Below are 27,722 nucleotides of genomic sequence, written 5' to 3' on the forward strand. Positions count from 1 at the left end.
TCCCTGTCAGGGGAGTCATCAGTTGTGGCCGGGCACCAACTAGTTCTTCTGGTCTCAGGATGATATAGGTCTCTGGTTCACGTGGCCCTTTCTGTCTCTTGGGCTCTTAGTTATCGTGTGACCTTGGTGTTCTTCATTCTCCTTTGATCCAGGTGGGTTGAGACCAATTGATGCATCTTAGATGGCCGCTTGTTAGCATTTAAGACCCCAGATGCCACATTTCAAAGTGGGATGCAGAATGTTTTCATAATAGAATTATTTTGCCAATTGACTTAGAAGTCCCCTTAAGCCATAGTCCCCAAACCCCTATCCTTGCTCCGCTGACCTTTGAAGCATTCAGTTTATCCTGGAAACTTCTTTGCTTTTGGTCCAGTCCAGTTGAGCTGACCTTCCATGTATTGAGTATTGTCCTTCACTTCACCTAAAGCAGTTCTTATCTACTAATTAATCAGTAAAAAAAACCCTCTCCCACCCTCCCTCCCTCCCTCCCCTCCTTGTAACCACAAAAGTATGTGTTCTTCTCAGTTTATACTGTTTCTCAAGATCTTATAATAGTGGTCTTATACAATATTTGTCCTTTTGCCTCTGACTAATTTCGCTCAGCATAATGCCTTCCAGGTTCCTCCATGTTATGAAATGTTTCACAGATTCGTCACTGTTCTTTATCGGTGCGTAGTATTCCATTGTGTGAATATACCACAATTTATTTAACCATTCATCCGTTGATGGACACCTTGGTTGCTTCCACCTTTTTGCTATTGTAAACAGAGCTGCGATAAACATGGGTGTGCATATATCTGTTTGTGTGAAGGCTTTTATTTCTCTAGGGTATATTCCGAGGAGTGGGATTTCTGGGTTGTATGGTAGTTCTGTTTCTAACTGTTTAAGATAACGCCAGATAGATTTCCAAAGTGGTTGTACCATTTTACATTCCCACCAGCAGTATATAAGAGTTCCAATCTCTCCGCAGCCTCTCCAACATTTATTATTTTGTGTTTTTTGGATTAATGGCAGCCTTGCTGGAGTGAGATGGAATCTCATCGTAGTTTTAATTTGCATTTCTCTAATGGCTAATGATCGAGAGCATTTTCTCATGTATCTGTTAGCTGCCTGAATATCTTCTTTAGTGAGGTGTGTGCTCATATCCTTTGCCCACTTCTTGACTGGGTTGTTTGTCTTTTTGTGGTTGAGTTTTGACAGAATCATACAGATTTTAGAGATCAGGCGCTGGTCGGAGATGTCATAGCTGAAAATTCTCTCCCAGTCTGTAGGTGGTCTTTTTACTCTTTTGGTGAAGTCTTTAGATGAGCATAGGTGTTTGATTTTTAGGAGCTCCCAGTTATCTGGTTTCTCTTTGTCATTTTTGGTAATGTTTCGTATTCTAGACAGCTTTTTTATCTTGCTCGACTGTCAGTGTAGATTGCATGTTCTGGACGTTTTATGTAAGTGGAATCAAACAATACGTGACCTTTTTTGTCTGAGTTCAGGTTTCATTCAGGTTGTAGCAGGTATCAGTACTTCAATCCCCTTTATGGCTGAAAAGTATTCCGTTGTATGGATATAGTACATTTTGTTTATCCATTTGTCAGTTGACCCTTTCCTCCCCTGGCTCACTGACTTTCTTTCTTGCCTATATATACACAGATAGACTTTCATCAGCCATCAGCCTGGCCAACAGCTTGGTTTTGCAAATCAGTATTTCTTTTTAGAGTTTATTTGCCTTGTTCCTGGGGCTGCCAGCCTGGTCTTAACTTTTTTTGCGCCCCGCCCCCCCGTTACAGTGCCTATGGAAACTGGTTCCCAGGCAGCAAACCACTCATACAGCAGGCCATGGCCAAGATCATGAAGGCAAACCCTGCCTTATATGTGTTACGTGAACGGATCCGCAAGGGGCTGCAGCTGTATTCATCTGAGCCTACTGAGCCCTATCTGTCTTCTCAGAACTATGGTGAGCTCTTCTCCAACCAGATTATCTGGTTTGTGGATGACACTAATGTCTACAGAGTGACAATCCACAAGGTGAGTGTTGAAAGCAATGAAGGGGTTGGGACCTGTATGTGCCTATGGCAGGGTAATAGGGCAAATGTATGTACATATTGAGATGAGAGTGGGGTGCTTGTATCTAGGCGATGCTAACTAATATAATAATTCTTTAGACTTTTGAAGGGAACTTGACAACCAAACCCATCAATGGAGCCATCTTCATCTTCAACCCACGCACAGGACAGCTCTTCCTCAAGATAATCCACACGTCTGTGTGGGCTGGACAGAAGCGTTTGGGACAGGTGAGCAGGTTAAAGGACAGAGGCTGTAGAACCTTGCTACCTCTTGTTCTTCAATGTGTGTGTGTGTGTGTGTGTGTGTGTGAGGGAGGGAGAGAGGACATATGTATCTGCTGTTTTTCTCTGTGGAAAGATTGAGGACATCTCAGGTGAACTTTTTCCTAAACTTGGAAAGCGTTCTCCTATAGGAGGCCGAAGACTGTGTGAGGTTGTTCATTACCTATCACCTGGTCTCTGTGCTTCCTGAATCTCCAATCTCTAACCTAGCTTGAACAAGACTAAAATCTTTCTAAAGGGAACAAATTTTCTTAAACCATCACTTCAACCAAATTTCTTCTCTACCTCAAAACCTTTGGTAGCATCTTCCTTCTTAGTGAATTGCCGTAACTTTTTGGCATCTTAGATACTTGAGGCCTCACTGTGCTGTACCTGTCCAGCCACATTTTCTCTTCCTTTATAGCAAACTTCCTCTTCCAGTCAGTCCAGGGTCCTAGTATCCCAAAAACATGATGTTCATTTCTACCTTTGTGGCTTTGCTCATGTTTCTTTCTAGAATGAATTCCTCTTTTCCCTCTGTTAATCATAGTCTTACTCATCCCTTAGGATCCATTTCTTTGTGCAGCTTTTCTTGACCTGGTGGCCTTAATTTCTTTTGTCTCTGAACTCCTGATACATAATTTAGCAAATAGTCATACACCAGCTTGTGATATTTTTTTGTATGAGTTTCATCTGGTTAGCTAGATTGAAAACCCTTTTGGGAAGGCCATTTGACATTTCTGTATGTCCTGCATGCCTGACACTCAATAACAGGTAGTTTGATTATTTCAGGAGTAAAATCTTTTGTTTTGGCTGATCTAGAAGGGTAGAAACACAATTTCCATACTCTTCTCTGTTGCTTTTTAGTTGGCTAAGTGGAAGACGGCTGAGGAGGTGGCTGCCCTGATCCGATCTCTGCCTGTGGAGGAGCAGCCCAAGCAGATCATTGTGACCAGAAAGGGCATGCTGGATCCATTGGAGGTGAACAGATGGAAGAGGTTGAAGAAAGGAGGGCGAAGACCTCTAGACTCTGTTTGTAATCTTGGACTTGATCTTGTCTTAGGTGCACTTGCTGGACTTCCCCAATATTGTGATCAAAGGGTCGGAGCTCCAACTCCCTTTCCAGGCTTGTCTCAAGGTGGAGAAGTTTGGGGACCTCATTCTTAAAGCTACTGAGCCTCAGATGGTTCTCTTCAACCTCTATGATGACTGGCTCAAGACTATCTCATCTTACACGGTATAAAGCCATCTTAGGAAGAGGGTCACTCTAGGAGGACTGGGTGTGGAGTCAGGAGAAGACTCTGTGTCTTAGCTTTTCCCAGGAGCCCCTTAATGAGGCCATTTTCACATCTTCACCCTGCAGATGGGAAGAGAGACTGTGCTCTGCATAGGAGGTTGACTCATTCATGGGGGGTGGTTGAGTCTTACAGCTTGAAATCAATTCTTGGGTCCCCAGGAAGGATAGGATAAAGAAGGGGATGGGGTAGAGCCTTAAGTGGCTGACTTCTATCCAGTCCAGCACATTTCTTCCCAGGCTTTCTCCCGTCTCATCCTGATTCTGCGTGCCCTACATGTGAACAATGACCGGGCAAAGGTGATCCTGAAGCCAGACAAGACCACTATTACAGAACCGCATCACATTTGGCCCACTCTCACTGATGAGGAATGGATCAAGGTGGAGGTGCAGCTCAAGGACCTGATTTTGGCTGACTATGGCAAGAAAAACAAGTGAGCAGGGGTGCCGGGGAGACATATGGGAGATCCAGAAGGGCGAAGCAGCTGGCTCAGTAGGTGGTTTCTGGGGTTTTTAAAAAACATTTAGGCTCAGAAGTTTTTCAAGAAATGCTTAAGAGATGCGTACAGAAAAGAGGTAGACAGTGTAGGAGATGTCTGTGTTGCAGGCCTTCAGTATGATTCTCCGGCGTTGTTTCTCAGTAGAGGCATTGTTCCTATTTTGAGCAGGGCATCTTTTTACAGTCCATACATGCCAGGAAGTTTTAACATTCCAGACCCCCGGGTACCACAGCTCATAGTGTGCACACGCACCCTTCCTTCCCTCCACAACCTCCCTGTCATTGTGGCAACCAAATATGACTGTACATTTCCAAGTACCCCTAGGGTGACAGTGTCAACTGTGATTGAGAACCAGTGTTTTTGAGAATCGTCCTGTGCCAGGGCACCTCTGTGTGCAGGAGAAGTGGGAGGGAGGATGCTGAGCAGCTTTGAGCCGAGCTGAGAGGTACACATGCACAGTGGCCCCTGCCCGGGGTATGAGGAGCCCTAGATCAGTACATCTCCGCTTCTACTTCCTCCTTCACAAGTATCTCTTCAGGATTGTCTGGGGCAAGGTAAACCCTTGCCATTGAGGTAGAAGTGACCAAGGGATCCCAAGGGGGGAAGGGATCCTTGTGGTGCGACCCACGCTGTCCCCACAGTGTGAATGTGGCATCGCTGACACAATCAGAAATTCGAGACATCATCCTGGGGATGGAGATCTCAGCACCATCACAACAGCGGCAGCAGATAGCTGAGATCGAGAAGCAGACCAAGGAACAGTCACAGCTGACTGCAACACAGACGCGCACTGTCAACAAGCACGGTGACGAGATCATCACCTCCACCACCAGCAATTATGAGACCCAGACCTTCTCATCTAAGACTGAATGGAGGGTCAGGTACTGAAAAGGGCAGGAGGGGTAGGGAAGGAATGGGATCCTGGTGGTGCTTAGGATGCTCAAGCTGAGGAGTGCTGACATCCTCTGCTTGTGTTCAGGGCCATCTCTGCTGCCAACCTGCACCTAAGGACCAATCACATATATGTTTCGTCTGATGACATCAAGGAGACCGGTTACACCTACATCCTTCCCAAGAACGTGCTTAAGAAGTTCATCTGCATATCTGACCTTCGGGCACAAGTGAGTGAATGTGGTTAACTTGCCACACTGTATACCCAACACTTGATGTGCCCAAAACTCACTTGAGATGCTGGTTTCAAAATACATGGAAGAGTAAATATACAAGGTTAGGCAAAACAGGAGAGTTTTTGGTCCTGTCAAATATCAAAACATACTATAAAGCTATGGTAATTAAGAGATTACAGTAGTGGCCTAGAAGTTATTGAAAGAGAATAGTACATAGTCAGAAACAGATTCATATGTATATATATATGTGCGTGTGTGTGTATGTATATAAATGTGGTGTATCAAGTCTGGGGGATTAAGGATGTGATATTAAAACAGTTGGAAAAAGGAGGCTAGATCTCTGCCTCACACTACTCAATAAAATCTAGGAGTAAAGATCTCAGTGTAAACTACTAAACTGTAGGGTATTAGAAGAAAATATTTATGACCTTAGTGGTTTTTATTGGTTTAGTGTTGGCATGGCCTTCTTAAACAAGGCAGAAAACACATAACCATAATTGTAATTAATAAGTGTGACAAAGAGTACTACGAAAGACAAACTAGGAAATGGAAAGAAAATATTTGCATAACTAAGAGATAATGGCATAGCATCTTGAATAGAGAATTCTTTGAAGTTGGTAAAAGAAAGATAACTAGAAGAATGGGCAAAGAATATGGAAAGGTAGTTCAGAAAAGGAACAACAAATGGCAAATACAATGTGGAAAGATGTTCAACTTTACTAGTAATCGGGAAATTTGTATTTTTATAAAACACCGTTTTGTGGCTGCTAGGTTGGTGAATTCGAAGATTGTTAACGCCCTGTGTGGTGAGGTTATAGGAAGCAAGTACTTGCTTTGTTGGTGGCGGTATGAAGTGAAAACACCACCTGGTGCTGGGTGCGCAGATGTGTTCGGCTTGTGCGAAGACACTGAGCTGTATGCTTGTGTGCTTGTTTCTTCGCGTGTACTGCGGTAATCTGGGGAGCTGTGGACCCCACTCGGGGTTCAGATGTGGTAAGCCTGAGATGAGGTCTGTGTTTGACATTTTAACAAGCACCCAGGCGACTGCTACAGAAGGTTCTGTCCACATTCTGAGAAACTCTGTCCTTGTTCTTGAGGGAGGGAATGAAGCACAGAGCTGATGGTCAGCATCAAGACTCTGGGCTGGTACTTAGTTTGGCCCTGGCCCTCTTGTCTCCAGATTGCAGGGTACCTGTATGGGGTGAGCCCACCAGATAACCCTCAGGTGAAGGAGATCCGCTGCATCGTGATGGTTCCACAGTGGGGCACTCACCAGACTGTGCACCTGCCGGGCCAGCTGCCCCAGCATGAATACCTCAAGGTAAGAGGTGACGGAGCTTGGGGTAAGAGGTGACGGAGCTTGGGGTCAGAGAACTGGGGCTTTTTGTTAATCAGGGGGGTGGAGGGAAGGCAGGCATGTTACTCATGGATGGAAATTCTTGTCTGCAGATGGGATTCTAAACTTCTTTTTACTGCTCTTGGCCTATAGGAGATGGAGCCCTTAGGGTGGATCCACACTCAGCCCAATGAGTCCCCCCAGCTGTCACCCCAGGATGTCACTACCCATGCCAAGATCATGGCTGACAACCCATCTTGGGATGGCGAGAAGACCATTATTATCACTTGCAGGTGGGCTTGGGAGGAAGTGTGGTGGTGCAGGCATTGTGGGCCTGGCCTGAGCTCTGACTCTGTCATCCTTCCCCCAGCTTCACACCAGGTTCCTGCACCCTCACAGCCTACAAGCTGACCCCTAGTGGCTATGAATGGGGCCGCCAAAACACAGACAAGGGCAACAACCCCAAGGGTTACCTGCCCTCGCACTATGAGAGGGTCCAGATGCTGTTGTCGGACCGCTTCCTTGGCTTCTTCATGGTCCCTGCCCAGTCCTCATGGAACTACAACTTTATGGGTGAGTAGGGGCCAGCATGTTTGTAGGGAGCACAGGGAGCGGGGATGGGTTTATGGTCATCATCCTTAAAACTTGGGGCCTGGCTCTGGCTTGGAGATGGCCCAGGGGCCCAGGCTGGGTGAGGCAGGTGGACCGCTTGTTAACATTGGATGTTTCCTTCGACCCCAAGGTGTACGGCATGATCCCAACATGAAGTATGAGCTGCAGCTGGCAAACCCCAAGGAGTTTTACCACGAGGTGCACAGACCCTCGCACTTCCTCAACTTTGCCCTTCTGCAGGAGGGTGAGGTCTACTCTGCGGACCGGGAGGACCTCTATGCCTAGTTGTTGCCTCACCTCCTGCTTCAGACTCCCCAGAAGCTGGAGCTTTTTAACCCCCACAGACAGCTGGTGACATTCAGCAGCTTGGCCCCCTTCTCTATTTTGTGCTTGTTTTTGTGTTGTTGACCTCTTGGTGACTTGTAATTCTGAACAAAGTGTAACAATAAATTTTGTATAAATAGGAGTCTTTTTTTTTCTGAGCTCAAAATTCTGCATGTAGGGGTCGTGGGAGGCTGGGCTGTGGCCCTTGTTCACAGCCAGATGATGGGCTCAGCCTTGGGGGCCAGAGGCCCTTTAGTCAGGGCTGTGGGGCTAGATAACCTCTAGATTCAGTGAACTGAGGTGGGCTTGGCTTTCACACTCCTGCTACCCTAACCACATTTGCTAGTTTCCCTCCAAAATACTTCCAAACCATCAGCCTGTTTTCAGCATCTCTTTGAGCAGTTGCTTTCTGTGTTTTGAGCCTGGGAGCTCTGTGGCTTGGTGCAGGCTGCAGCTATGATGCTCAGCCTAGCTCCTTCAGCTCTCTGTGACACTCCTAGTTGTAGAAACAGGCACACAGGTGGCCAGTTTGGGTGGCCAGTGACAGCCCTACCTCACCTCTTGGCTGGAGTACTTGGCAGCCAAGTCAGGCCCATGACTCTGGACTCAGGGGTGGAGCCTGGCCTGGGCCCTGTGGGGAGGGCTCCACTGAAGTGACCACTTGCAGCCCTGAGTTTCAGCTCTTGGACGCCTGGGTGGAAGTTCACTGTCCTGTTTCCTGTGACCTTGGGTTGAAATGGACAGGGTCGAGGGGGCCTAGGGCACTGCCTCCCTTCTCCACGATCTTAGGCTTAATTGCTCCTCCCCCGCTGCTTCTCCCCCTCCCACTACAGCCCAAAACCGCTTCCTGGGCCGGAACTGGTTTTTCCTGCCCCAGTTGGGGGGAAGCGGGCGAAGCCCTTGGCCTTCGGGGTACATGGAGCCCCAGAAGGCGGCACCTGGGGAGCATGGCTGGGGGTCTCGAGTGGCCGCGGGGTCGGAGTCGGCCGCGGAGCTCGTGTACCATCTAGCGGGGGCTCTGGGCACTGAGCTGCAAGAGCTGGCGCGCCGCTTCGGGCCAGACGCGGCAACCGGGCTGGTGCCGCTGGTAGTGCGGGCCCTGGAGCTCCTGGAAAAGGCCGCGGTGGGGCCCGCCCCAGACTCGGTGAGTCACTGCCCCACCTCTCGCCACCCGCGAGCGGGCAGCGGTCTGACCCTGAGCCCTGGACTCCCCAGCTGCAGGTCTCGGCGCAGCAGGCCGAACAGGAGCTCCGGCGGCTGCGGGAGGAGAACGAGCACCTCCGCAGGGAGCTGCGCTGTGGGCCGCAGGGTGAGTGCAGGCCTCCGCCAGGACAAGGGGGGACTGGGGGCCAGTCTAGGGCCTCTCTCCGACCGGCCGCCGCTAAGAATGCCCGCTTCCCCAGAGGAACGCGCTCTGCTGCGGCAGCTCAAGGAGGTGACCGACAGGCAGCGGGACGAACTTCGGGCGCACAGTCGCGACTTGCTACAGCGCAGCCAGGAAACTGAGGCGGTGAGGGCAGGGCGACGGGCGAGCGGCGGGCTCTCCCAGCCCTGGCGCCCCGCCCACCAGCCGCCACCTCTTGACCCCTCCCCCCGCCCCGCAGTTGCAGGAACAGCTGCAGCGCCTCCTGCTGGTGAACGCTGAGCTGCGGCACAAGCTGGCGGCTGTGCAGACCCAGCTGTGCGTGGTGCGAGACCGTGAGAGGGAGAGGGAGCTGCAGCGCGAAGTGTCCCCGGGGCTGGCGCAAGAGCAACCGCTGGGCCAGGCCCAGGGGCCCGGGTGCGAGCAGAGGCAGAAGCCCGAGCGGGCAACTGCTGGGGCAGGAGCCCCGGGGACTCCTGAGGACCCAGTGAGTGCCTGATGAGGGCAGGGACCCACTCGAGTACCTACTCACAGCGCCCGACACTGGCTAGCACTGAGGAAAGGTGTGCTGTGCTGCATGGCCGATCCATCCAGAAGTAGGAAGGTGGCACACAAGTTTGCGCCCCCAACCGGCCTCTGCCCTCACTCCCAGCATTGGTCTGTCATCTGTTGTAGCACCTTCGCCCCCCAAGTCTCCCTGCCAGTCACTTCGTAGTGTTTTTGTGATCGCCCTGTGCTGGCTGTGGTGGCCCCCTAACCAAACCTGTCCATGTGCAGGCGGATGTCGCGCAGCAGCCAAAGCGTCCCCTGGAGGTAGGCCAGTGCAGCTTCAGTAGAGAGGAGCTTGAGCAGATCCTGCAGGAGCGGAATGAGCTCAAAGCCAACGTGTTCCTGCTGAAGGAGGAGTTGGCCTACTTCCAGCGGTGAGGGAGCTGGGCAGGCGCTGGGGCGCCGAGGGGGCTCCACTCACATCTGTTCCTGGGCCTCTGGTCACCCTGCTTCATTCTTCAGCTCATTGATTATCCACTGGGAAGACATGAGTCAAGGAAGCTTCATCCAAACTGGGGAGGGGACAGTGCAGAAGGTCACGGGAGCCACAGCAGCAGCAGCCAGGGTGGTGTTCCTAGGAGGGGTGCCACCTCAGCTAAGGTCTGAGGGGGGTTAGCAAGTCAGAGTGTTTCAAAAAGGGGAAACAAAATGCACAGGTGCTTGGCGTGAGGCCTGTTGTTGGCATGTCCATCCTCATTGCTTTGCCCTGCCCCTCTCCCTCCCCTCTAGGGAGTTGCTCTCAGACCAGCGGGTGCCAGAGCTTCTGCTGGAAGCCATGAAGGTGGCTGTCCGGAAGCAACGGAAGAAGATCAAGGCAAAGATGTTAGGGACCCCAGAGGAAGCAGAGAGCAGGTAAATCCCTACCCTCTGTCCCCACCGGAAGGAGCCCTGATGGTGCAGTTGTTAAAGCTCTTGGCTGCTAACCAAAAGCTCTGCAGTTAAAACCCACCAACTGCTCCTTGAGCTCCTCAGGAGAAAGATGTGGCACTCTGATTCCATAAATATTTATATCTTTGGAGACCCTGTGGGGCAGTTCTACTGTGTCCTATAGGGTTGCTATGAGTCAGAATTGACTGGATGGCAGTGGGTTTGGTTTTTGGTTTTATCCCCAATGAGCCAGCCCTTTCTCCCTCCCTGGTTCTGCTGAGCCTACTGACCTAGACTGGTAACCCTCCGAGTCTGTCATTCAGCCTGAACCTGTCACCCCAGCTTGGTTACCCCCTAAGCCTGCTGGTCTGGTCTGGTCACCCCCTGAGCCTGCAGCTCTGGCCTGGTCACCCCCTGAGCCTGCTGCTCTGGCCTGGTCACCCCCTGAGCCTGCTGCTCTGGCCTGGTCACCCCCTGAGCCTGCTGCTCTGGCCTGGTCACCCCCTGAGCCTGCAGCTGTGGCCTGGTCACCCCCTGAGCCTGCTGCTCTGGCCTGGTCACCCCCTGAGCCTGCAGCTCTGGCCTGGTCACCCCCTGAGCCTGCAGCTCTGGCCTGGTCACCCCCTGAGCCTGCAGCTCTGGCCTGGTCACCCCCTGAGCCTGCTGCTCTGGCCTGGTCGCCCCCTGAGCCTGCAGATCTGTCCTGGTCGCCCCCTGAGCCTACTTACCTGGCCTGGTCACCCCCTGAGCCTACTTACCTGGCTTGGTTGCCCCCCGAGCCTACCATCCAGCCTGCCCTGCTGAGCCTACTACCCTTCTCTCTGGATCCAGGACTCCTCCCACGTGCCCTGCTTGCCATACATTCTGCTGAAGAAACCTGTTCACAGCGCTTCTCTGCGTGCATTTTTTGGTTTCCTGCCTTGGCTGAATCTGTTTATCCTCAAGTCTACAGCCACAGCCTTGTCAGGAGCCTGCTGTCTCTCAGGCTATGAATTAAAAACCTCACAGTGTCCTTCACCTCCCCAGTGTCTCTTTCTCTCCAGCCTTGGGGGCCCTGCTGCCACACTGTCCTCCCCTGTCTGCTCCTGTGGACTGCATAGCGGGCTGATGTGAGCTGGACTCCCATTGCCCCTCAGGGCCTTAAGAAATGGCCCTGATGTCGCCTCTCTCTCTGCCTCAGTGATGATGACGATGGCTCATGGCTCCTGCTCCCCAGCAATAAGGGAGACCAACCTCCACCCCCTGAGTCCAGAATACAGAGTTCGTATGTTAGGGGAAGGGGAAGGACAAGGGGCAGGAATGTGGGGTTGAAGGAGGGAACGCAACTGAGTTCTTCTGAGCACCCCCTATCCCGCTTACCCTGCTGTTCTGAGCTCTAAGCATGACCCTATGTCCTGTCCCTGAGCCCGCTCAGCTCCCCACTACCTCATGCTGCCCTTTGTTCCCTCAAGTACTCCTTCTCAGCCCGTATCCTTGACCTCTCTGGCTTCTGAGCTCAAGGCACTTCTTGGCTCTGCCCCCAGCTTTGGCTTGTGGTATCGTGGTGAAGAAGAGGCCCCTGGAGCTGGGACCAGCAAGCAACGGGGAGAAGAGGAAGCCCCACAGCAACCTCACTTGGAGCCTGTGGCCAGCCCTACAACCCCCAGCTCCTGACCAACTCTGCTCTGCTCTTGATGAAGAGCTTTGTTTTGGGGACCTCAGCTACCCCAGGGGCCTGACTCTGGGGTCTGGCTGCGGGTGGATGTGTGACCTCAAGTGAAAGCAGAGCTCCTTCCTTCCCAGTTCTCCCCAAGGCTCTTTTGCCGTCCTGGTCAGGGTTTGACAAGGGCGAGCTCAGCCTGCTTCCCTTTCCAACACCTCTGCACCAAGCCTCTGGGGCCAGATCAAAGTGCTTCCTCTGAATCCATGAAAGAGAACTGACTACCTACCATGAAAGACAACTGACTACCTACCTCCCAAGAGTTCGTGCAGATGGCCTGAGCTCATATGTAATAAAGCAACTGCCCAGAAATTGCTCCATGTCTATATGTCAGTGGTCTGTTTCCAACCTCCCGGCTCTGTGAGAAGTGAAAGCAAGCCTGAGGTTTCCTTGGTTGGTCTCTTTGGTTGGTCACTGGGTGGAGAAGCTTCTTTCAGCTCCTGCCTTGCTCTGGGAGTATGGCCTAATGGAAAGCTGGGGCTCCCCAGTGGCTCCCACCCCCACAGGGACCTGCGGCTCTGTGTTTCCGTCCCTCTCCCCACTAAGACCAGCCCCTTAAGCCCCTGCTCAGCCCTGGCCATCGGCCTTCCTTCCCTTCAGTTCACATTTTACAAATGTCCAGATTTCCCAGCAGGGAGGTGCCTCATGGTTGCCCGCCCCTCCAGCCTGGTTTCCTCAGGAAAAGCCTTGGGAGGAAACAGGGAGGGGGTTGGGAGCTGTGGGGCTGACTAACCCAAGCCCTTCCGCTGCACTGGCCGCCATGGGACTGAGACTACTGCTCCTGCTGCTGCTGTTCTGGACTCAGGGGACCCAGGGGTCCAAGCTGGACCCCAATGGGCGGCACGTCTGTGTGGCCAGCAGGTAGGTCTTGTGGGAGCCTGGGAGATAGTGGTTGAACTGGTGTTGAGACACTGAGGAAAAGGAGGGTGTGGGGCAAGAGTCACAGGGCTGAAGGAAGGGACTTGAGGGGCAGCCTAGAGGGTGAGGGAAAGTCAGGGCAGATGGTGGGAAGGCCAGGGAAGGAGAGGGAAGGGGTTGGGGACATTGGAATTGTGACACTCAGCTAGGTCTCCTTGATGGGGCTGAAGCAGCTTCCCATAGCTCAGCTAGAGACAGTGACCCACCCTGAGGGGCTAGGTAGCCCTGGGCCCAGCTCCCTCCCTGGAGCTGCCCAGCAGACCCCTCTCTGCCCCACAGCCCCTCTGCTGAGCTCCAGTGCTGCCCAGGCTGGAGACAGGAAGATGGAGAATGCACCATCCGTGAGTAGCCAGGAGGAGACCCCCAGCTGTGGAGAGGGAAGAACAGCCCAGTGACCCTTTCTCCCTCCCTACCCTCCTGGGGCCTCTTTCCCTCCTCAGCCCTAGAGCTAGGGTCCCTCCTGGGACACACACCCCTAGCTCTGAAGGGGCAGGGCCCCAGGAGCCAGTGAGAAGAGTAAGGGTGTCCCCTGGTCATGCCTCAGTCTTTCCAACCTGAGTGGGATGTTTTTCAGCCATCTGTGAGGGGCTGGACGCCTGCCAGGAAGACGAGGTGTGTGTGAAACCAGGCCTCTGTCGATGCAAACCTGGATTCTTCGGGGCCCAGTGCAGCTCCCGTGAGTCTCCCACTGGAGGGTGGAGTCACTGGGCAGAACTGGGACGGGTAGGGGGGATGCAAAGCAGGTGGGAGTGTAATTTTAGAATAACAAGGCCAGAATTCTTCCAAGCTTCACCGGTGACATTGAGGTCCAGAGGCAGGAAGTGGGGCCCACTCAGAGATGCCCTGACTCATCTGCCCACAAGGTTCAGCTCTGGGCCCTTCACCTTCCTTTTCAACTTCTCAGAAACTGCCAGTGATCCTTGTTAACTGCAAGATGGATGTTTATTTCCACTCACCTCCCTACACACTTTATACACTCGAGGATGTATGGAGAGTGGAAGGAGGCCCCCACTGGGCAGTGGGTCCTCTGTGGTAGGGTTGGTGGGCAGGATAGCCAGAGGCAGGCAAGCCCGCGGCCACCAGGAACCACTAGGTTGGGAGCAGAGGGCTCTCAGCTCTCAGAGGGCCGGCCTTTTTCTTGTGGATGGGATGGATGGCAGGACGAGGATGCGTGCCCAGCCCTGAGCTCCCTGTACCGGTCTTGTCCTCCGCAGGCTGCCCAGGCCAATACTGGGGCCCCGACTGCCGTGAGAGCTGCCCGTGCCACCCGCACGGCCAGTGTGAGCCGGCCACGGGCGCGTGTCACTGCCAAGCCGACCGCTGGGGCGACCGCTGCGAGTTTGCGTGCGCCTGCGGCCCCCATGGGCGCTGCGACCCTGCGACGGGCGCGTGCCACTGCGAGCCAGGTTGGTGGGCGACCACGTGCCACCGCCCGTGCCAGTGCAACCTAGCGGCGGCGCGCTGCGACCCTGTCACTGGCACCTGCCTGTGCGAACCGGGCTGGTGGGGCCGCCGTTGCAGCTTCCGCTGTGTCTGCCACGGCTCGCCGTGCGAGCAAGGGTCGGGCCGCTGCACCTGCCGGCCGGGCTGGTGGGGCCCCGGGTGCCGGGAGCGGTGCTTGTGCGTGCGCGGCCGCTGCAGCGCCACCTCGGGCCAGTGCGCGTGCCCTCCCGGCTTCCACGGCGAGCGCTGCGAGCTGCAGTGCCCCGCAGGCCGCTACGGGGCGCAGTGCGAGGACAGGTGAGCCGGGCGCGGGGCGGGAAAGGGAGGAGGAAGGTAAGGGAGGGGGAGTGGGCCAGAGAAGGTGGGGGAAGAAAGGAGGGAGGGATAGGGGTGGGAATGAGAGAAGGAAGGTGAGAAGGGAGTGAGAAAAAGAAGGAAATAACAGAGAAAAGAAATTGGGAGGGGGCAGGTGCGGCACAGTGAGAAGAGCAGGAGAAGGCGTAGGATGCGTGGTGTGCTCCACAAAAATATTCAAGGCAGGGATGAAAAAGGAAAAAAAAAATGCCTGATACTCCTAGGTCCAGGCCACCCCGCTCCTTTCATTTCCTTACTGTTAAACAACAAAAATACTAGTACTAACTAGCAAGCCACAGGACTTAGAGGCAGAATGAATCACGAGACAAAAGGGTTGCAGGGTCCGTTTAAGACTCGGTGGCTTTTAAACTTTGGCTGGCTCCGCCCACAATAGGAAATACGTTTTACATCACCTTTTGTCACAGGTCACTGAAATAAAAGTTTAACAAGACAATACATACTTGACCTTTTGCTACATATGACGAGACACTGTAATGGGTTCTATTCTATTTCTTTTTTTTAATGCTAGTTAAAAAAAAAAAAAAGAAAAAAAAACCGTTGCAATCGAGTCCGTTGATGTTAGGATATGGTAAACTGATTTTATGAATTCCCTCCTCCACCCCAGCTAATGGGTCTGTCCCAAGTATTTGATTCCAGGTAATTAAGTATCCAGAAGGAGAAACTTCAAGTTACTGCTAAGCACCAGTGAGAAATTAAGATAAAGAAATTATAATGGCGAAAAGAGATATTTATATTTTTATTTGTATGCATCTTCATGTTTTGGGAGAGAAGCTAAAATATTGAGTCTCAGGCACGTTTGGAAAGGAGGGAGGGAAAAGGGATAGGAGGGGGAAGCTGTCATTTAGTGGGCGTGGCCCCAGGTTCAAGCTGATTAGAAGGAGCCGGATGGAATCCTGCAAGAGCCCTCAGAGATCACCTGTTCAGTCCCTTCATTGTACAAGATGGGGAAACTAAGGCTCCAACCTGCCTGAGTGGCAGGAGCTGGGTCCTGGTCACTCTCCAGTGCCCTGGAAGGCCTGGGTGGGTGGGCATAGTGCCAGTAGGAGGGATGGGCCCTGTCCATCCACTCCCCAGTGCTCCCTTGAACCCTTTCCTTTCCTAGCTGTGGCCACTGCAAGCAGAATAAGCCATGTGCTCCAGACACGGGCAGCTGTGAGTCCTGCAAGCCAGGCTGGAATGGAACCCGGTGCCACCAGCCCTGCCCACTGGGCACCTTTGGCGAGAGCTGCAGGCAGCAGTGCCCCCGCTGCCAGTTTGGGGAATCCTGTCAGCCAGATACGGGGCACTGTCACCGCTGTGACCCTGGCTGGCAGGGCCCCAGGTGAGGAGGCCAGCCTGCTCAGGGTGGGGTATACCTTCCTCCAGGATTCCCATCTCCACCCCGATGCTCCCTCTGGGGATAACTGCCCCACCCTCCACCCAAACACACATTTATGAAGCCCTCTGGGGCCTGCCTCCCTGGTGAAGGCTGCAGGGAGAGACATGGGTGCTGAGGAGGCCTGGGCAGGATTCTCTTCCAGCTCCCTCTCTACCACTCAGGCTTTCCACCCTCTTCCCCCTTTAGGAATCCCTGCTCTGTCACCTACTGGGTGTGGCCCCAGATTCAAGGCCCTGTTTACATCTGAGCTTCACTGCTGAGGAGTAGCCAGTTGGGCCCCTGACTCCAGGAGCATGGGGGAAGATGGGCAGGGCCTGTGGGGGCCAGGCCTGCTCTGGCCTCCCATTCCCCAAGTCTTGCCTCATCTCAGGTGTGAAGAGCCCTGCCCACCTGGCACCTTTGGGAAGGACTGTGGCTTCACCTGCCCCACCTGTATTCAGGGGACCTGTGATGCTGTGACTGGGGACTGTGTCTGCAGTGCCGGCTTCTGGGGGCCCAGGTGAGAATGGGGGCCCTGGGAGGGGGAAGCACAGGGGGCCTAGGTAAGGCCCCCATGCAATCTGTTTCCTAAACTTTCCTTCTGGGGACTTTCCTGCCTCCCAGATGCCCCCTGTGCCATCAGTTATTCCTCCTGTGTGGGGTCTGCATCAGCCCGGGGAGGGCCAGGGCAGAGCTTCATCTAAAAGGCTCTCAAACGAGAAAGCCAGCTGCCCTCAAGTCCATTCTGACTCATGGCGCCGCCATGTGTGTCAGAGTGGAACTGCGCTCCATAGGGTTTTCAGTAGCTGCTTTTGTGAAAGTAAATTGCCAGGCCTTCTTCTGAGGTGCCTCTGGGCGGACTTAAACCTCCAACCTTTCGGTTAGCAGCCAAGTGTGCCAACCATTTGCACTACCCAGGGGCTCCTCCCTAACTAGGTAGGGAGCTTACTTAGGGGCAGGGCCCCGAACCTGTGTCATTTCCCCAAGATCTTAAGGTGGTAAAACATAATCAGTGTACCCTGTCAGGTTTTCCACCTGTAGAACAGAATGGAGCATCAGAAGAAGGAGACTTCATTTTACAAAGGAAAGGACCGTATCCCAGAGAGTCAGGGGCAGGGCTGGTCCTGGTTCAGGCCTCCAGATCTAGGCAGCCTTTCCCTGATGCCGTTGGTATCTTGCTCATTTCACATTAGTGCTGGATGGGCATGGAGGTGAGGAGAGTCAGAGGGAGACCCTGTCCTGAGGATTACACATTGGAGGCTGGGGGCCAGGGAGCATCTGGGCCGCTTATGGGTACTTTCCCTGGAAGATGGGCTGAGGGGCTGAGGGGTTCTCCCAAACACAGGGAGCGGCACTTGCAATGTAGCTCAGAGGTCAGAAGGGGTCCATCTGGGCATCATCTAGGGAAGTCTACCTGGCCAGGGGTAAGTGTGGTGCCCAGAAATCTACCATCTACCTTCCCCCTCCCATGCCTGCCTACCTCCCTTCCCATCTAGACTTCAGCCTGCCTCTCCTTATCACCCCACAGCTGTAACACTTCCTGCCCATCCGGCTTCCATGGAGACAACTGCTCAGTCCCCTGCCAATGCCAAGAGGGGCCCTGCCACCCTGTCTCTGGGGCCTGCCAGCATGGTAAGGTGGAGGAGGGGTACGGGGTACAGTGACCGTGGCCCTTTAGATGGGCTTCAGGTGCCTGTCACTTGTCTGGGAAGCTGGCCCACTTCAGAGACATCCCCTACGCTTGAAGTCTATGTGGATGTTTTGGGGCATTGCCCTCTGAGAAACCAGACTAGAGCCTAGGCTATGAGTGGGCAGGGCTGGACACCGGGATGTGCATCAGGCACCAGAACTGGGGGCAAGAGCCTATGGAATAGGCCATGGCCATGAGGAGGGGGCAGACCAGAAAGGAGGCTGCCTGGAGGAGGGGGCCTCCAGGCTGGGCAGTCTATATGTCACAGAGGTGGAAGAAGGACCCACAGGGAGGGGGTGCCCACAGCTAAGGATGAGATATACTGTGTGGAAGGCAGGACAGCCCTGGCTGTTTGACCCCCCCTCCTGCTCCCCCAGGCCTTCACGGTCAGGATGCCGCCCTCATCGCGGGCATCCTGGTGCCTCTGTTGCTGCTCCTCCTGGGCATCGCCTGCTGTGCCTACTGCTGCTGGGCCGCCCGCATGGACCCCAAGGACAGGTAAGCACTGACTTGTCCCTTCCCCACCCCACAGCTCAGGCTATGGGATGGGTGCAAGGTGGCATCTGGTTGCCTGTCTGGGTGGGGAAGGGCTGGCCTTGTCCCCCACTCAGGTAAGGGGTGATGGAGGTCGCTGGCAGTGGCAGTGGCTTGGAGACACCAGGTCAGCCTTCTGCCTTCCTTGGAAAACTTGATGGGGGAGTTTTTGAGCTGCATGGGCAGGTGGGACTGGTCAGCAGGCTGGTGAGGCTCAGAGCCACAGCAGAAGGCTGAAGGTTTACTAATGGAGACTCAGGAGTGGGGGCGGGGGCACACAAAACCAGCAGGAGGGTGATGTAAAAGTTATCACAGAGGAGCAGACCCACTTGCCCTCCTCTGGGGCATAGATCCTGGGGATGGAGGGAGGAGCCCCTCACACAAACATGAACACAGGACACGTGTAAAGCTGTCAGAGGAATGGCAAGGAGTGGAGCAGTCACCTGGGGGTGAGGAGACTGGGGCAAGGGTAGGCTTCCTGGAGGGGGTGTCATTTGAGATGGGTGAGCTAGGGCTCAGTTATGATGATAATAACAAATAGCTGCATTCCAGGGACTTCCCACTAGATGCCTGGTACTTTGCTGGGTCTTGTAGGAGTTGTTCCCATTTTCCAGATGAGGAAACTGAGGCCCAGAGAGATTAAGTCCAAGCCAGAGCTGGAACCCTGGTCTGTCTGACTCTAGGGCCACACTGTCCTCTGTGACAGGCCTGAATCTCAGGCTCAGTAGTTGGGGTGTTATTCTGTAGTCAGTAGGAGGGAACCATTGAAGGTCTGGGGGGCAGGAAATGATGTGGTAAAAGGTAGATGTAGTCACCCAGTCACTGTGCTTCCCTCACACTAACTCCAGGACCCTTCCTCCTGCCCCCACCTCGCCCCCACCAAAAATACCCCTGGACTGACCACCCTCCCTACACCCTCAGGTCTACAACAGATGGAGCCACCGTGTCCAGGGTGAAGCTGCAGGTGTGGGGGGCACTGACCAGCCTGGGCTCTGTGCTGCCCTGTGGCTCCCTCAGCAGCCACAAGCTACCTTGGGTGACAGGTAAGTGGCAGCTGGGGATTGGGGGCTGGACGGGAAAAGATTTCTCATTAGGCTCTGCTCCTGACCTGATGCCCCTACAGTCTCACACCACGACCCTGAGATCCCCTTCAACCACAGCTTCATTGAACCACCCTCTGCCGGTTGGGCCTCCGACGACTCCTTCTCTTCTGATCCTGAGTCTGGAGAGGAGGATGAGGGTCCTGCCTACTGTGTGCCACCCCAAGAAGGTAGGACCCACTCAGCCCCTGGGCAGCCCTGCCCACCACAACCTTTTCCTCAAATGTTTATCAATAGCGTGTGCGTGATTCTATGCCAGTCTTTACCTGGCTCTCAGAACACAGTAAAGAATAAGATAGACAGATCCCTGCCCTCACCAAGCTTATATTCTGGCAGACAGAAAGAGAAGCAGTCAGTTATAGGACAGAGTGATGCAGGCTTTCATGGGGGGCATAAGAGCAGGGGCTCATAATCCAGGCATTTCAGGTTTTTTGGGGTCAGGGGAGACGTCCCAGTGTTAGTGCTAGACTGAGTTGAGTCTAGCAAAATCAGTAGGAGTGAGCCAAGTGAAAGTTAGGGCAAGGTGGGAATGGTGTTTCCGGAAGAGGGAACAGCATGCACAAAAGCTCAGAGGTGTGAGGGACAAGACTCTGCTGCACTGAAAGAATTTCTGCGTGGCTAGACTGTGGCCTTAATTCAGTGTGGAGAGGGGCGGGAAGAGAAGAGGCTAGGAGTAGCAGTGGTTACCTGAGTAGACCCTTCCCCGGCCTCTCTCTGCATCCTTACCCTCTTCCTCCAGTCCTGAGGCCCCCTGGAAGATGCTGAGCTGGGTAAGTAGGATGGGTTGGGGTAACCAGCCCAGCTCCAGTCAAGCCCTTCTCTTCTGCTTCCTCCACCAGGGATGGCCCCTGTGGCCCAAGTAGAGTCAACAGAGGCCAGCCTGGCTACAGGCCCCTTCCCTCCCCCTGAGGATGCCTCCACACCATTCGCCATCCCACGCACCTCCAGCCTAGCCCGGGCCAAGCGGCCATCAGTCTCCTTTGCTGAAGGTACCAAGTTTGCGCCACAGAGTCGCCGGAGCTCAGGGGAGCTCTCCAGTCCCCTCCGAAAGCCTAAGAGGCTCTCTCGGGCAGCCCAGCCAGGTCCTGAGGGCCAGGAGGCTGAGGAATCCACAGGCCCAGAGCCAGCAGAAACGGACAAGGCCCCTTCTGGTGCTGCCAGCCCCAGGGACTCAGCCATTGGCCGCCGGCAGCATCCACTTGGAGGCCGAACCGTGGCTGAACGTGTGGAAGCCATTGAGGGCAGTGTGCAGGAGAACTCAGGCCCAGTGACCACCATCTACATGCTGGCAGGGACACCTCGGGGATCTGAGGGGCCTGTCCGGTCTGTCCTGCGCCGTTTTGGTAGTTTCCAGAAAGGCCAGTCAGAGCCCAAGGTCAAGAGTGCCATCCCCAAGCCTCCACGCAGAGCCCTGAGTCGGAACAAGGGCAGCCCTGGGCTGGCCTCTGGCTGTGCTAGCCAGAGTCCTGGCTCAGCCCCGTATGAGGAGCTCACGGGGGCCTTGGAGTCTGTGAGAGCCAGGCCAGGAGAAGTGGCCAGGGGGCTGGGAGATGGCATTGAGAGCCCGGGGAGGGCCCAGGAGCTGGCCCCTGCGGGTGCCCTCCCAGAACAGGCTCCCCAGAAGCTGGCTGAAGAGGAAGGGCAGGAGGAACCCCAGTATGAGAATGTTGCACCCATCTCTGGGCCATCAGAGCCCTGAAGACCTTGAACTTGGGGAGTGGGGGGACTACAGAAGGGGGACACCAGGACTGCCACTGGGTCATATTACGCATTGTGCTGGGAAATGATCACAGGGTAGGGACAGACCTGCCAGAGCCTCTGTCCCTTCCATAGGGACAAGTCAAAGATTAGAGGCCAGGGTTGGCTCTGGAAACTGGAAGAGCTCCTGGAGTGGGTCTGGAAGGCCCAGGCAGAGAGCTGCAGTGTAGGGTCACAGAGGAGAAGAGGAGATGCTGCAGGGACTTTTTCTCTGTTGTTCAAAGGGATATTCTTTCCTTTATTTGCAAAACATTTCTTTTGAAATGGGAAACAACCTAAAAGTTTGACTATGAGATTGGTTAAATAAATATTTCTTATGACAGTTTACTACACAACCACTAAAAATCGCGTTATGCAAACATAGTTCATGAAGTGGGAGAATGTTCATACTGTCCTGTTAAGTGCAAAGAGTACAAACTAGGAAACACAATATAGCACCATTTTCTTTTTATAAATTTTACTTCTTTATGCCTCAGGATACACGTTTAGGATTCTACGTTTTTTCTGTATGTTTTGTTAATATTTTAAAAGCGGAAGTGTTTGTTTTTTTTAAAGGATATATGTGCATAAAAAGCAATTTGAGGGAAAGGCATAAAATGGTCATTTCCTCTGAGTGATGAGATCATGGGTGATTTTATTTTCTTCTTTAAATTTTTGTGTCATTTACAGATTTTCTACTTTTTTCACTAGATTGAACTTTTTAAAAATTATAAAAGTGGTAATAGTCTTTGTTAAAAGTAAAAAAGACTACCCTCAACAAAATACTAGTGAATAGAATCCAACAGCATATTAAGAGTCATACACCACAACCAAGTGGGATTTATTCCAGGAATGCAGGGATGGTTCAACATTAGAAAATCAATCAACATAACACACCACATCAATAGAACAAAGGGAAAGAACCACATGATCTTCTCTATGGATGCAGAAAAAGCTTTTGATAAAATCCAACACTCTTTCTTGATGAAAACCCTAAAGAAGATTGGAATAGAAGGGAAATTCCCGAATAGGATTCAGGGCATACATGAAAAGTCAACAGCCAACATTATGCTTAATGGAGAAAGGCTGAGAGCTTTCCCCTTGAAATCAGGAACAAGACAAGGGTGCCCACTCTCACCACTTCTATTCAATATTGTATTTGAAGTCCTAGCCAGAGCAATAAGGCAAGAAAAAGAAATAAAAGGTATCCAGATTGGAAAATAAGAAGTAAACTTATCTCTTATTTGTGGATATGATCCTATATGTAGACAATCTCAAAGATTCCACAATAGAACTTCTAGAGCTAATAGAGGCATTTAGCAAAGTTGCAGGGTACAAGGTCAACAAACAAAAATCATTTGGGTTTCTATACACGAGGAATGAGAAGTCTGAAAGGGAAATTAAAGAGACAATTCCATTTACAATAGCATTGTCTTACTTACCTAACCAAACCATTGCCATGGAGTCGATTCTGATAGCGACCCTATAGGACAGAGTAGAACTGCCCCATAGGGCTTTCAAGGAGCACCTGGTAGATTTGAACTGCCAACGTTTTGGTTAGCAGCCGTAGCTCTTAACCACTACAGCACCAGGGTTTCCCTTACTTACCTAGTGGTGCTCTAACAGATATAGCACAAGTGGGTGACTTTAACAAACAGAAATTTATTTTCTCACAGTTTAGGAGGCTAGACGTCTGAATTTAGAGTGCCGGCTCTAGGGGAAGTCCTTCTCTTACTGTCAACTCTAGAGGAAGGTCCTTGTCTCTTCAGCTTCTGCTTTCTGGGTCCTTGGAGATCTCCATGTGTCCTGGCATCTATCTTACCCCATCTCATCTCTGCTTGCTTGTTTAGTCTCTTTTATATCTCAAAAGAGGTTGACTCAAGTTATATGCTACACTAATCCTGCCTCATTAACATAACAAAGACAACCCATTCCCAAATGGGATTATAACCACAGGCATAGAGGTTACGATTTAAAACACATATTTTTGGGGAACATAACTCAATTCATAACAAGCATCTAAGAGGATAAAATTCCTGGGAATAAGTCTAACCAGGGACATGAAGGACTTATACAATGAAAATTATAAAACACTGCTGAAAGAGATTAAAGAACAGTTAAATAAATGGAAAGACGTTCCATGTTCATGGATTGGAAGACCTCATATTGTTAATATGTCAATACTACCCAAAGTCATCTATAGTTTCAACACAATCCTGGTGTCATAGATTGAATTGTGTCTCCCAAAAATATCTGTCAATTGGCTAAGTCATAATTCCCTTATATGATTGTCTACCGTTTTATCTTTTGATGCGATTTCCCTATGTGTTGTAAATCCTATCACTATGATGTAGTAAGATGGATTAGTGGCAGTTATACTGATGAGGTCTACAAGATTCTTGTTGTTGTTAGGTGCCGTCGAGTCGGTTCCGACTCATAGCGACCCTATGCACAACAGAACGAAACACTGCCCGGTCCTGTGCCATCCTTACAATCGTTCTTATGCTTGAGCTCATTGTTGCAGCCACTGCATCAATCCACCTCGTTGAGCGTCTTCCTCTTTTCCGCTGACCCTGTCCTCTGCCAGGCATGATGTCCTTCTCCAGGGACTGATCCCTCCTGACAACATGTCCAAAGTATATAAGACGCAGTCTCACTATCCTTCTTTTAAGGAGCATTCTGATTGTACTTCTTCCAAGACAGGTTTGTTTGTTCTTTTGGCAGTCCATGGTATATTCAATATTCTTCGCCAACACCACAATTCAAAGGCGTCAGCTCTTCTTCGGTCTTCCTTATTCATTGTCCAGCTTTCACATGCATATGATGCGACTGAAAATACCATGGCTTGGGTCAGGCGCACCTTAGTCTTCAGGGTGACATCTTTGCTCTTCGACACTTTGAAGAGGTCCTTTGCAGCAGATTTGCCCAATGCAACGCGTCTTTTGATTTCCTGACTGCTGCTTCCATGGCTGTTGATTGTGGATCCAGGTAAAATGAAATCCTTGACAACTTCAATCTTTTCTCCGTTTATCATGATGTTGCTCATTGGTCCAGTTGTGAGGATTTTTGTTTTCTTTATGTTGAGATGCAATCCAAACTGAAGGCCGTGGTCTTTGATCTTCATTAGTAAGTGCTTCAAGTCCTCTTCACTTTCAGCAAGCAAGGTTGTGTCATCTGCATAATGCAGGTTGTTAATAAGTCTTCCTCCAATCCTGATGCCCCGTTCTTGTTCATATAGTCCAGCTTCTTGGATTATTTGTTCAGCATACAGATTAAATAGGTATGGTGAAAGAATACAACCCTGAAGCACACCTTTCCTGACTTTAAACCAATCAGTATCCCCTTGTTCTGTCCGAACAACTGCCTCTTGATCTATGTAAAGGTTCCAGATGAGCACAATTAAGTGTTCTGGAATTCCCATTCTTTGCAGTGTTATCCATAGTTTGTTATGATCCACACAGTCAAATGCCTTTGCATAATCAATAAAACACAGGTAAACATCCTTCTGGTATTCTCTGGTTTCAGCCAGGACCCATTTGACATCAGCGATGATATCCCTGGTTCCACGTTCTCGTCTGAAACCGGTCTGAATTTCTGGCAGTTCCCTGTCGATATACTGCTGCAGCCGTTTTTGAATGATCTTCAGCAGGATTTTGCTTGCGTGTGATATTAATGATATTGTTCTATAATTTCCACATTCGGCTGGATCACCTTTCTTGGGAATAGGCATAAATATGGATCTTTTCCAATCAGTGGGCCAGGAAGCTGTCTTCCATATTTCTTGGCATAGACGAGTGAGCGCCTCCAGCAATGCATCTGTTTGTTGAAACATCTAGTTGATATTCCCTCAATTCCTGTAGCCTTGTTTTTTGCCAGTGCCTTCAGAGCAGCTTGGACTTCTTCCTTCAGTACCATCGATTCCTGATCATATGCCACCTCTTGAAATGGTTGAATATCGACTAATCCTTTTTGGTAAAACGACTCTGTGTAATCCTTCCATCTTCTTTTGATGCTTCCTGCATCATTTAATATTTTCCCCATGGAATCCTTCACTATTGCAACTCGAGTCTTGAATTTTTTCTTCAGTTCTTTCAGCTTGAGAAACAGCGAGCGTGTTCTTCCCTTTTGGTTTTCCATCTCCAGCTCTCTACACATGTCATTATAATACTTTGTATTGTCTTCTCGAGAGGCCCTTTGAAATCTTCTATTCAGTTCTTTTACTTCATGAATTCTTCCTTTTGCTTTAGCTACTTGGCGCTCAAGAGCAAGTTTCAGAGTCTCCTCTGACATCCATCTTGGTCTTTTCTTTCTTTCCTGTCTTTTCAGTGACCTCTTGCTTTCTTCATGGATGGTGTCCTTGATGTCATTCCACAACTCATCTGGTCTTCAGTCACTAGTGTTCAATGCATCAAATCTATTCTTGAGATGGTCTCTAAATTCAGGTGGGATATAGTCAAGGTCATATTTTGGCTCTCGTGGACTTGCTCTGATTTTCTTCAGTTTCAGTTGAACTTGCAGATGAGCAATTGATGGTCTGTTCCACAGTCGGCCCCTGGCCTTGTTCTGACTGATGATATTGAGCTTTTCCATCCTCTCTTTCCACAGATGTAGTCAATTTGATTTCTCTGTGTTCCATCTGGCGAGGTCCATGTGCATAGTCGCCGTTTATGTTGGTGAAAGAAGATATTTGGAATGAAGAAGTTGTTGGTCTTGCAAAATTCTATCATTGGATCTCCGGCATTGTTTCTATCACCAAGGCCATATTTTCCAACTACTGATCCTTCTTTGTTTCCAACTTTCACATTCCAATCACCAGTAATTATCAATGCATCTTGATTGCATGTTCGATCAATTTCAGACTGCAGCAGCTGATAAAAATCTTCTATTTCTTCATCTTTGGCCCTAGTGATTGGTGCGTAAATTTGAATAATAGTCGTATTAACTGGTCTTCCTTGTAGGTGTATAGATATTATCCTATTACTGACAGTGTTGTACTTCAGGAAAGATCTTGAAACATTCTTTCTGACAATGAATGCACCACCATTCGTCTTCGAGTAGTCATTCCCAGCATAGTAGACTACATGATTTTCCGATTCAAAATGGCCAGCACCAGTCCATTTCAGCTCGCTAATGCCTAGGATATCAATGTTTATGCATTCCATTTCATTTTTGATGATTTCCAATTTTCCTAGATTCATACTTCATACATTCTAGGTTCCAATTATTAGTGGATGTTTGCAGCTGTTTCTTCTCATTTTGAGTTGTGCCACATTAGCAAATGAAGGTCCCGAAAGCTTTACTCCATCCACATCATTAAGGTCGACTCTACTTTCAGGAGGCAGCTCTTCCCCAGTCATCATTTGAGTGCCTTCCAACCTGGGGGGCTCATCTTCCTGCACTATATCAGACAATGTTCCGCTGCTATTCATAAGGTTTTCACTGGCTAATGCTTTTCAGAAGTAGACTTCCGGGTCCTTCTTCCTAGTCTGTCTTAGTCTGGAAGCTCAGCTGAAACCTGTCCTCCATGGGTGACCCTGCTGGTATCTGAATACCGGTGGCATAGCTTCCAGCATCACAGTAACACACAAGCCCCCACAGTATGACAAACTGACAGACACGTGGGGGTCTACAGGATTAGGGTCTGTTTTAAGCCAATCTATCATGAAATAAAAGAGAAGCAAGCAGAGAGACATGGGGACCTCATAGCACCAAGAAAGCAGTGCCAGGAGCAGAGTGCATCCTTTGCACCTAAGGTTCCCGTGCTGAGATGCTTCCAGACCAAGGGAAGGCTGATGACAAGGACCTTCCCCCAGAGCCAACAGAGGGAGATAGCCTTCCCCTGGAGTTGGTGCCCTGAATTCAGACTTCTGGCTTAGTGGACGGTGAGAGAACAAACCTCTTTGTTGAAGTCATCCACTTGCGGTATTTCTGTTACAGCAGCACTAGATGACTAAGACACCTGGTCAAAATTCCAACAGCCTTTTTTACAGAAATAGAAAAACTAGCCCTCAACTTTATATGGAATGGAAAAAGGCCCCAAATAGCTAAAGCATTGTTGAAAGAGAATAGCAAAGTAGAAAGACTCACACTTCCTGATTTTAAAACATACTGTATAGCTATAGTAATCAAAACAGCCTAGTACTGGTATAACAATAGACACATAAACCAATGGGAATAGAATTGAGATTCCAGAAATAAACCCACACATCTATGGTCAACTGATTTTTGACAAGGGTGCTAAGTCCATTTCATGGGGAAGGAAGAGTCTCTTCAATAAAGGTGCTGGGGAAAATGGGATTTCCACATGCAGAAAAATGAAACAGGATCCATGCCTCACAGCATACACAAAAACAAATTCAAAATGGATTAAGGACCTAAACGTGCAAACTAAAACCATAAAATTCTTAGAAAACACTAACTAGATAGTAGATAAGAATTATGTTAGGTGAAGGGAAGGACAACACACAATACAGGGGAAGTCAGCACAACTGGACTAAACCAAAAGCTAAGAAGTTTCCTGAATACAACCACTCTGAGGGACAGAGTAGCTGGGGATGGGGTCTGGGGACCATGGTTTCA

At 50.9% G+C, this 27,722-nt stretch overlaps 3 protein-coding genes across 9 annotated transcripts in view; all 3 read left to right on the forward strand.

Moving 5' to 3' along the window:
• PRPF8 (pre-mRNA processing factor 8) overlaps nt 1–7,653 on the forward strand; it is a 29,692-nt gene extending 22,039 nt beyond the window's left edge. For both annotated transcript variants that reach the window (XM_049859956.1, XM_049859957.1), the window contains exons 33-43: nt 1,782–2,019; nt 2,157–2,285; nt 3,186–3,299; nt 3,382–3,555; nt 3,853–4,046; nt 4,754–4,993; nt 5,092–5,233; nt 6,420–6,560; nt 6,729–6,868; nt 6,946–7,148; nt 7,318–7,653. In XM_049859956.1, the coding sequence (XP_049715913.1) occupies nt 1,782–2,019; nt 2,157–2,285; nt 3,186–3,299; nt 3,382–3,555; nt 3,853–4,046; nt 4,754–4,993; nt 5,092–5,233; nt 6,420–6,560; nt 6,729–6,868; nt 6,946–7,148; nt 7,318–7,472 (1,870 nt within the window). In that variant the 3' untranslated portion in view covers nt 7,473–7,653. The remainder of the gene's footprint in view (nt 1–1,781; nt 2,020–2,156; nt 2,286–3,185; nt 3,300–3,381; nt 3,556–3,852; nt 4,047–4,753; nt 4,994–5,091; nt 5,234–6,419; nt 6,561–6,728; nt 6,869–6,945; nt 7,149–7,317) is intronic.
• A 528-nt stretch (nt 7,654–8,181) lies between these two features.
• On the forward strand, nt 8,182–12,328 carry RILP (Rab interacting lysosomal protein). Of its 5 annotated transcripts, none has more exons than XM_049860568.1 (8): nt 8,184–8,655; nt 8,727–8,820; nt 8,915–9,021; nt 9,116–9,361; nt 9,652–9,797; nt 10,153–10,275; nt 11,471–11,550; nt 11,814–12,326. In XM_049860568.1, exons 1-8 carry the CDS (start codon nt 8,428–8,430, stop codon nt 12,047–12,049), a joined length of 1,260 nt encoding a protein of 419 aa, XP_049716525.1. In that variant the 5' UTR covers nt 8,184–8,427; the 3' UTR covers nt 12,050–12,326. The 5 variants fall into 5 exon arrangements, with proteins under 5 accessions (XP_049716529.1, XP_049716525.1, XP_049716528.1 ...); XM_049860569.1 differs by having other exon boundaries at nt 8,186–8,655; nt 11,471–11,554; nt 11,814–12,046; XM_049860572.1 differs by lacking the exon at nt 9,116–9,361 and having other exon boundaries at nt 8,182–8,655; nt 11,814–12,328.
• Nucleotides 12,329–12,651: 323 nt separating this feature from the next.
• SCARF1 (scavenger receptor class F member 1) lies at nt 12,652–23,304 on the forward strand. 2 transcript variants are annotated; one of them, XM_049860567.1, is made up of 11 exons: nt 12,652–12,850; nt 13,187–13,248; nt 13,482–13,583; nt 14,122–14,647; nt 15,828–16,046; nt 16,474–16,602; nt 17,611–17,714; nt 18,150–18,270; nt 19,228–19,349; nt 19,430–19,576; nt 20,246–23,303. In XM_049860567.1, exons 1-11 carry the CDS (start codon nt 12,750–12,752, stop codon nt 21,103–21,105), a joined length of 2,493 nt encoding a protein of 830 aa, XP_049716524.1. In that variant the 5' UTR covers nt 12,652–12,749; the 3' UTR covers nt 21,106–23,303. The 2 variants fall into 2 exon arrangements, with proteins under 2 accessions (XP_049716524.1, XP_049716523.1); XM_049860566.1 differs by lacking the exon at nt 13,187–13,248 and having other exon boundaries at nt 12,724–12,850; nt 20,246–23,304.
• Nucleotides 23,305–27,722: the final 4,418 nt, after the last annotated feature.

The sequence above is a fragment of the Elephas maximus genome, chromosome 19 (genome assembly GCF_024166365.1).
Source record: "Elephas maximus indicus isolate mEleMax1 chromosome 19, mEleMax1 primary haplotype, whole genome shotgun sequence".
Taxonomy (NCBI): domain Eukaryota; kingdom Metazoa; phylum Chordata; class Mammalia; order Proboscidea; family Elephantidae; genus Elephas; species Elephas maximus.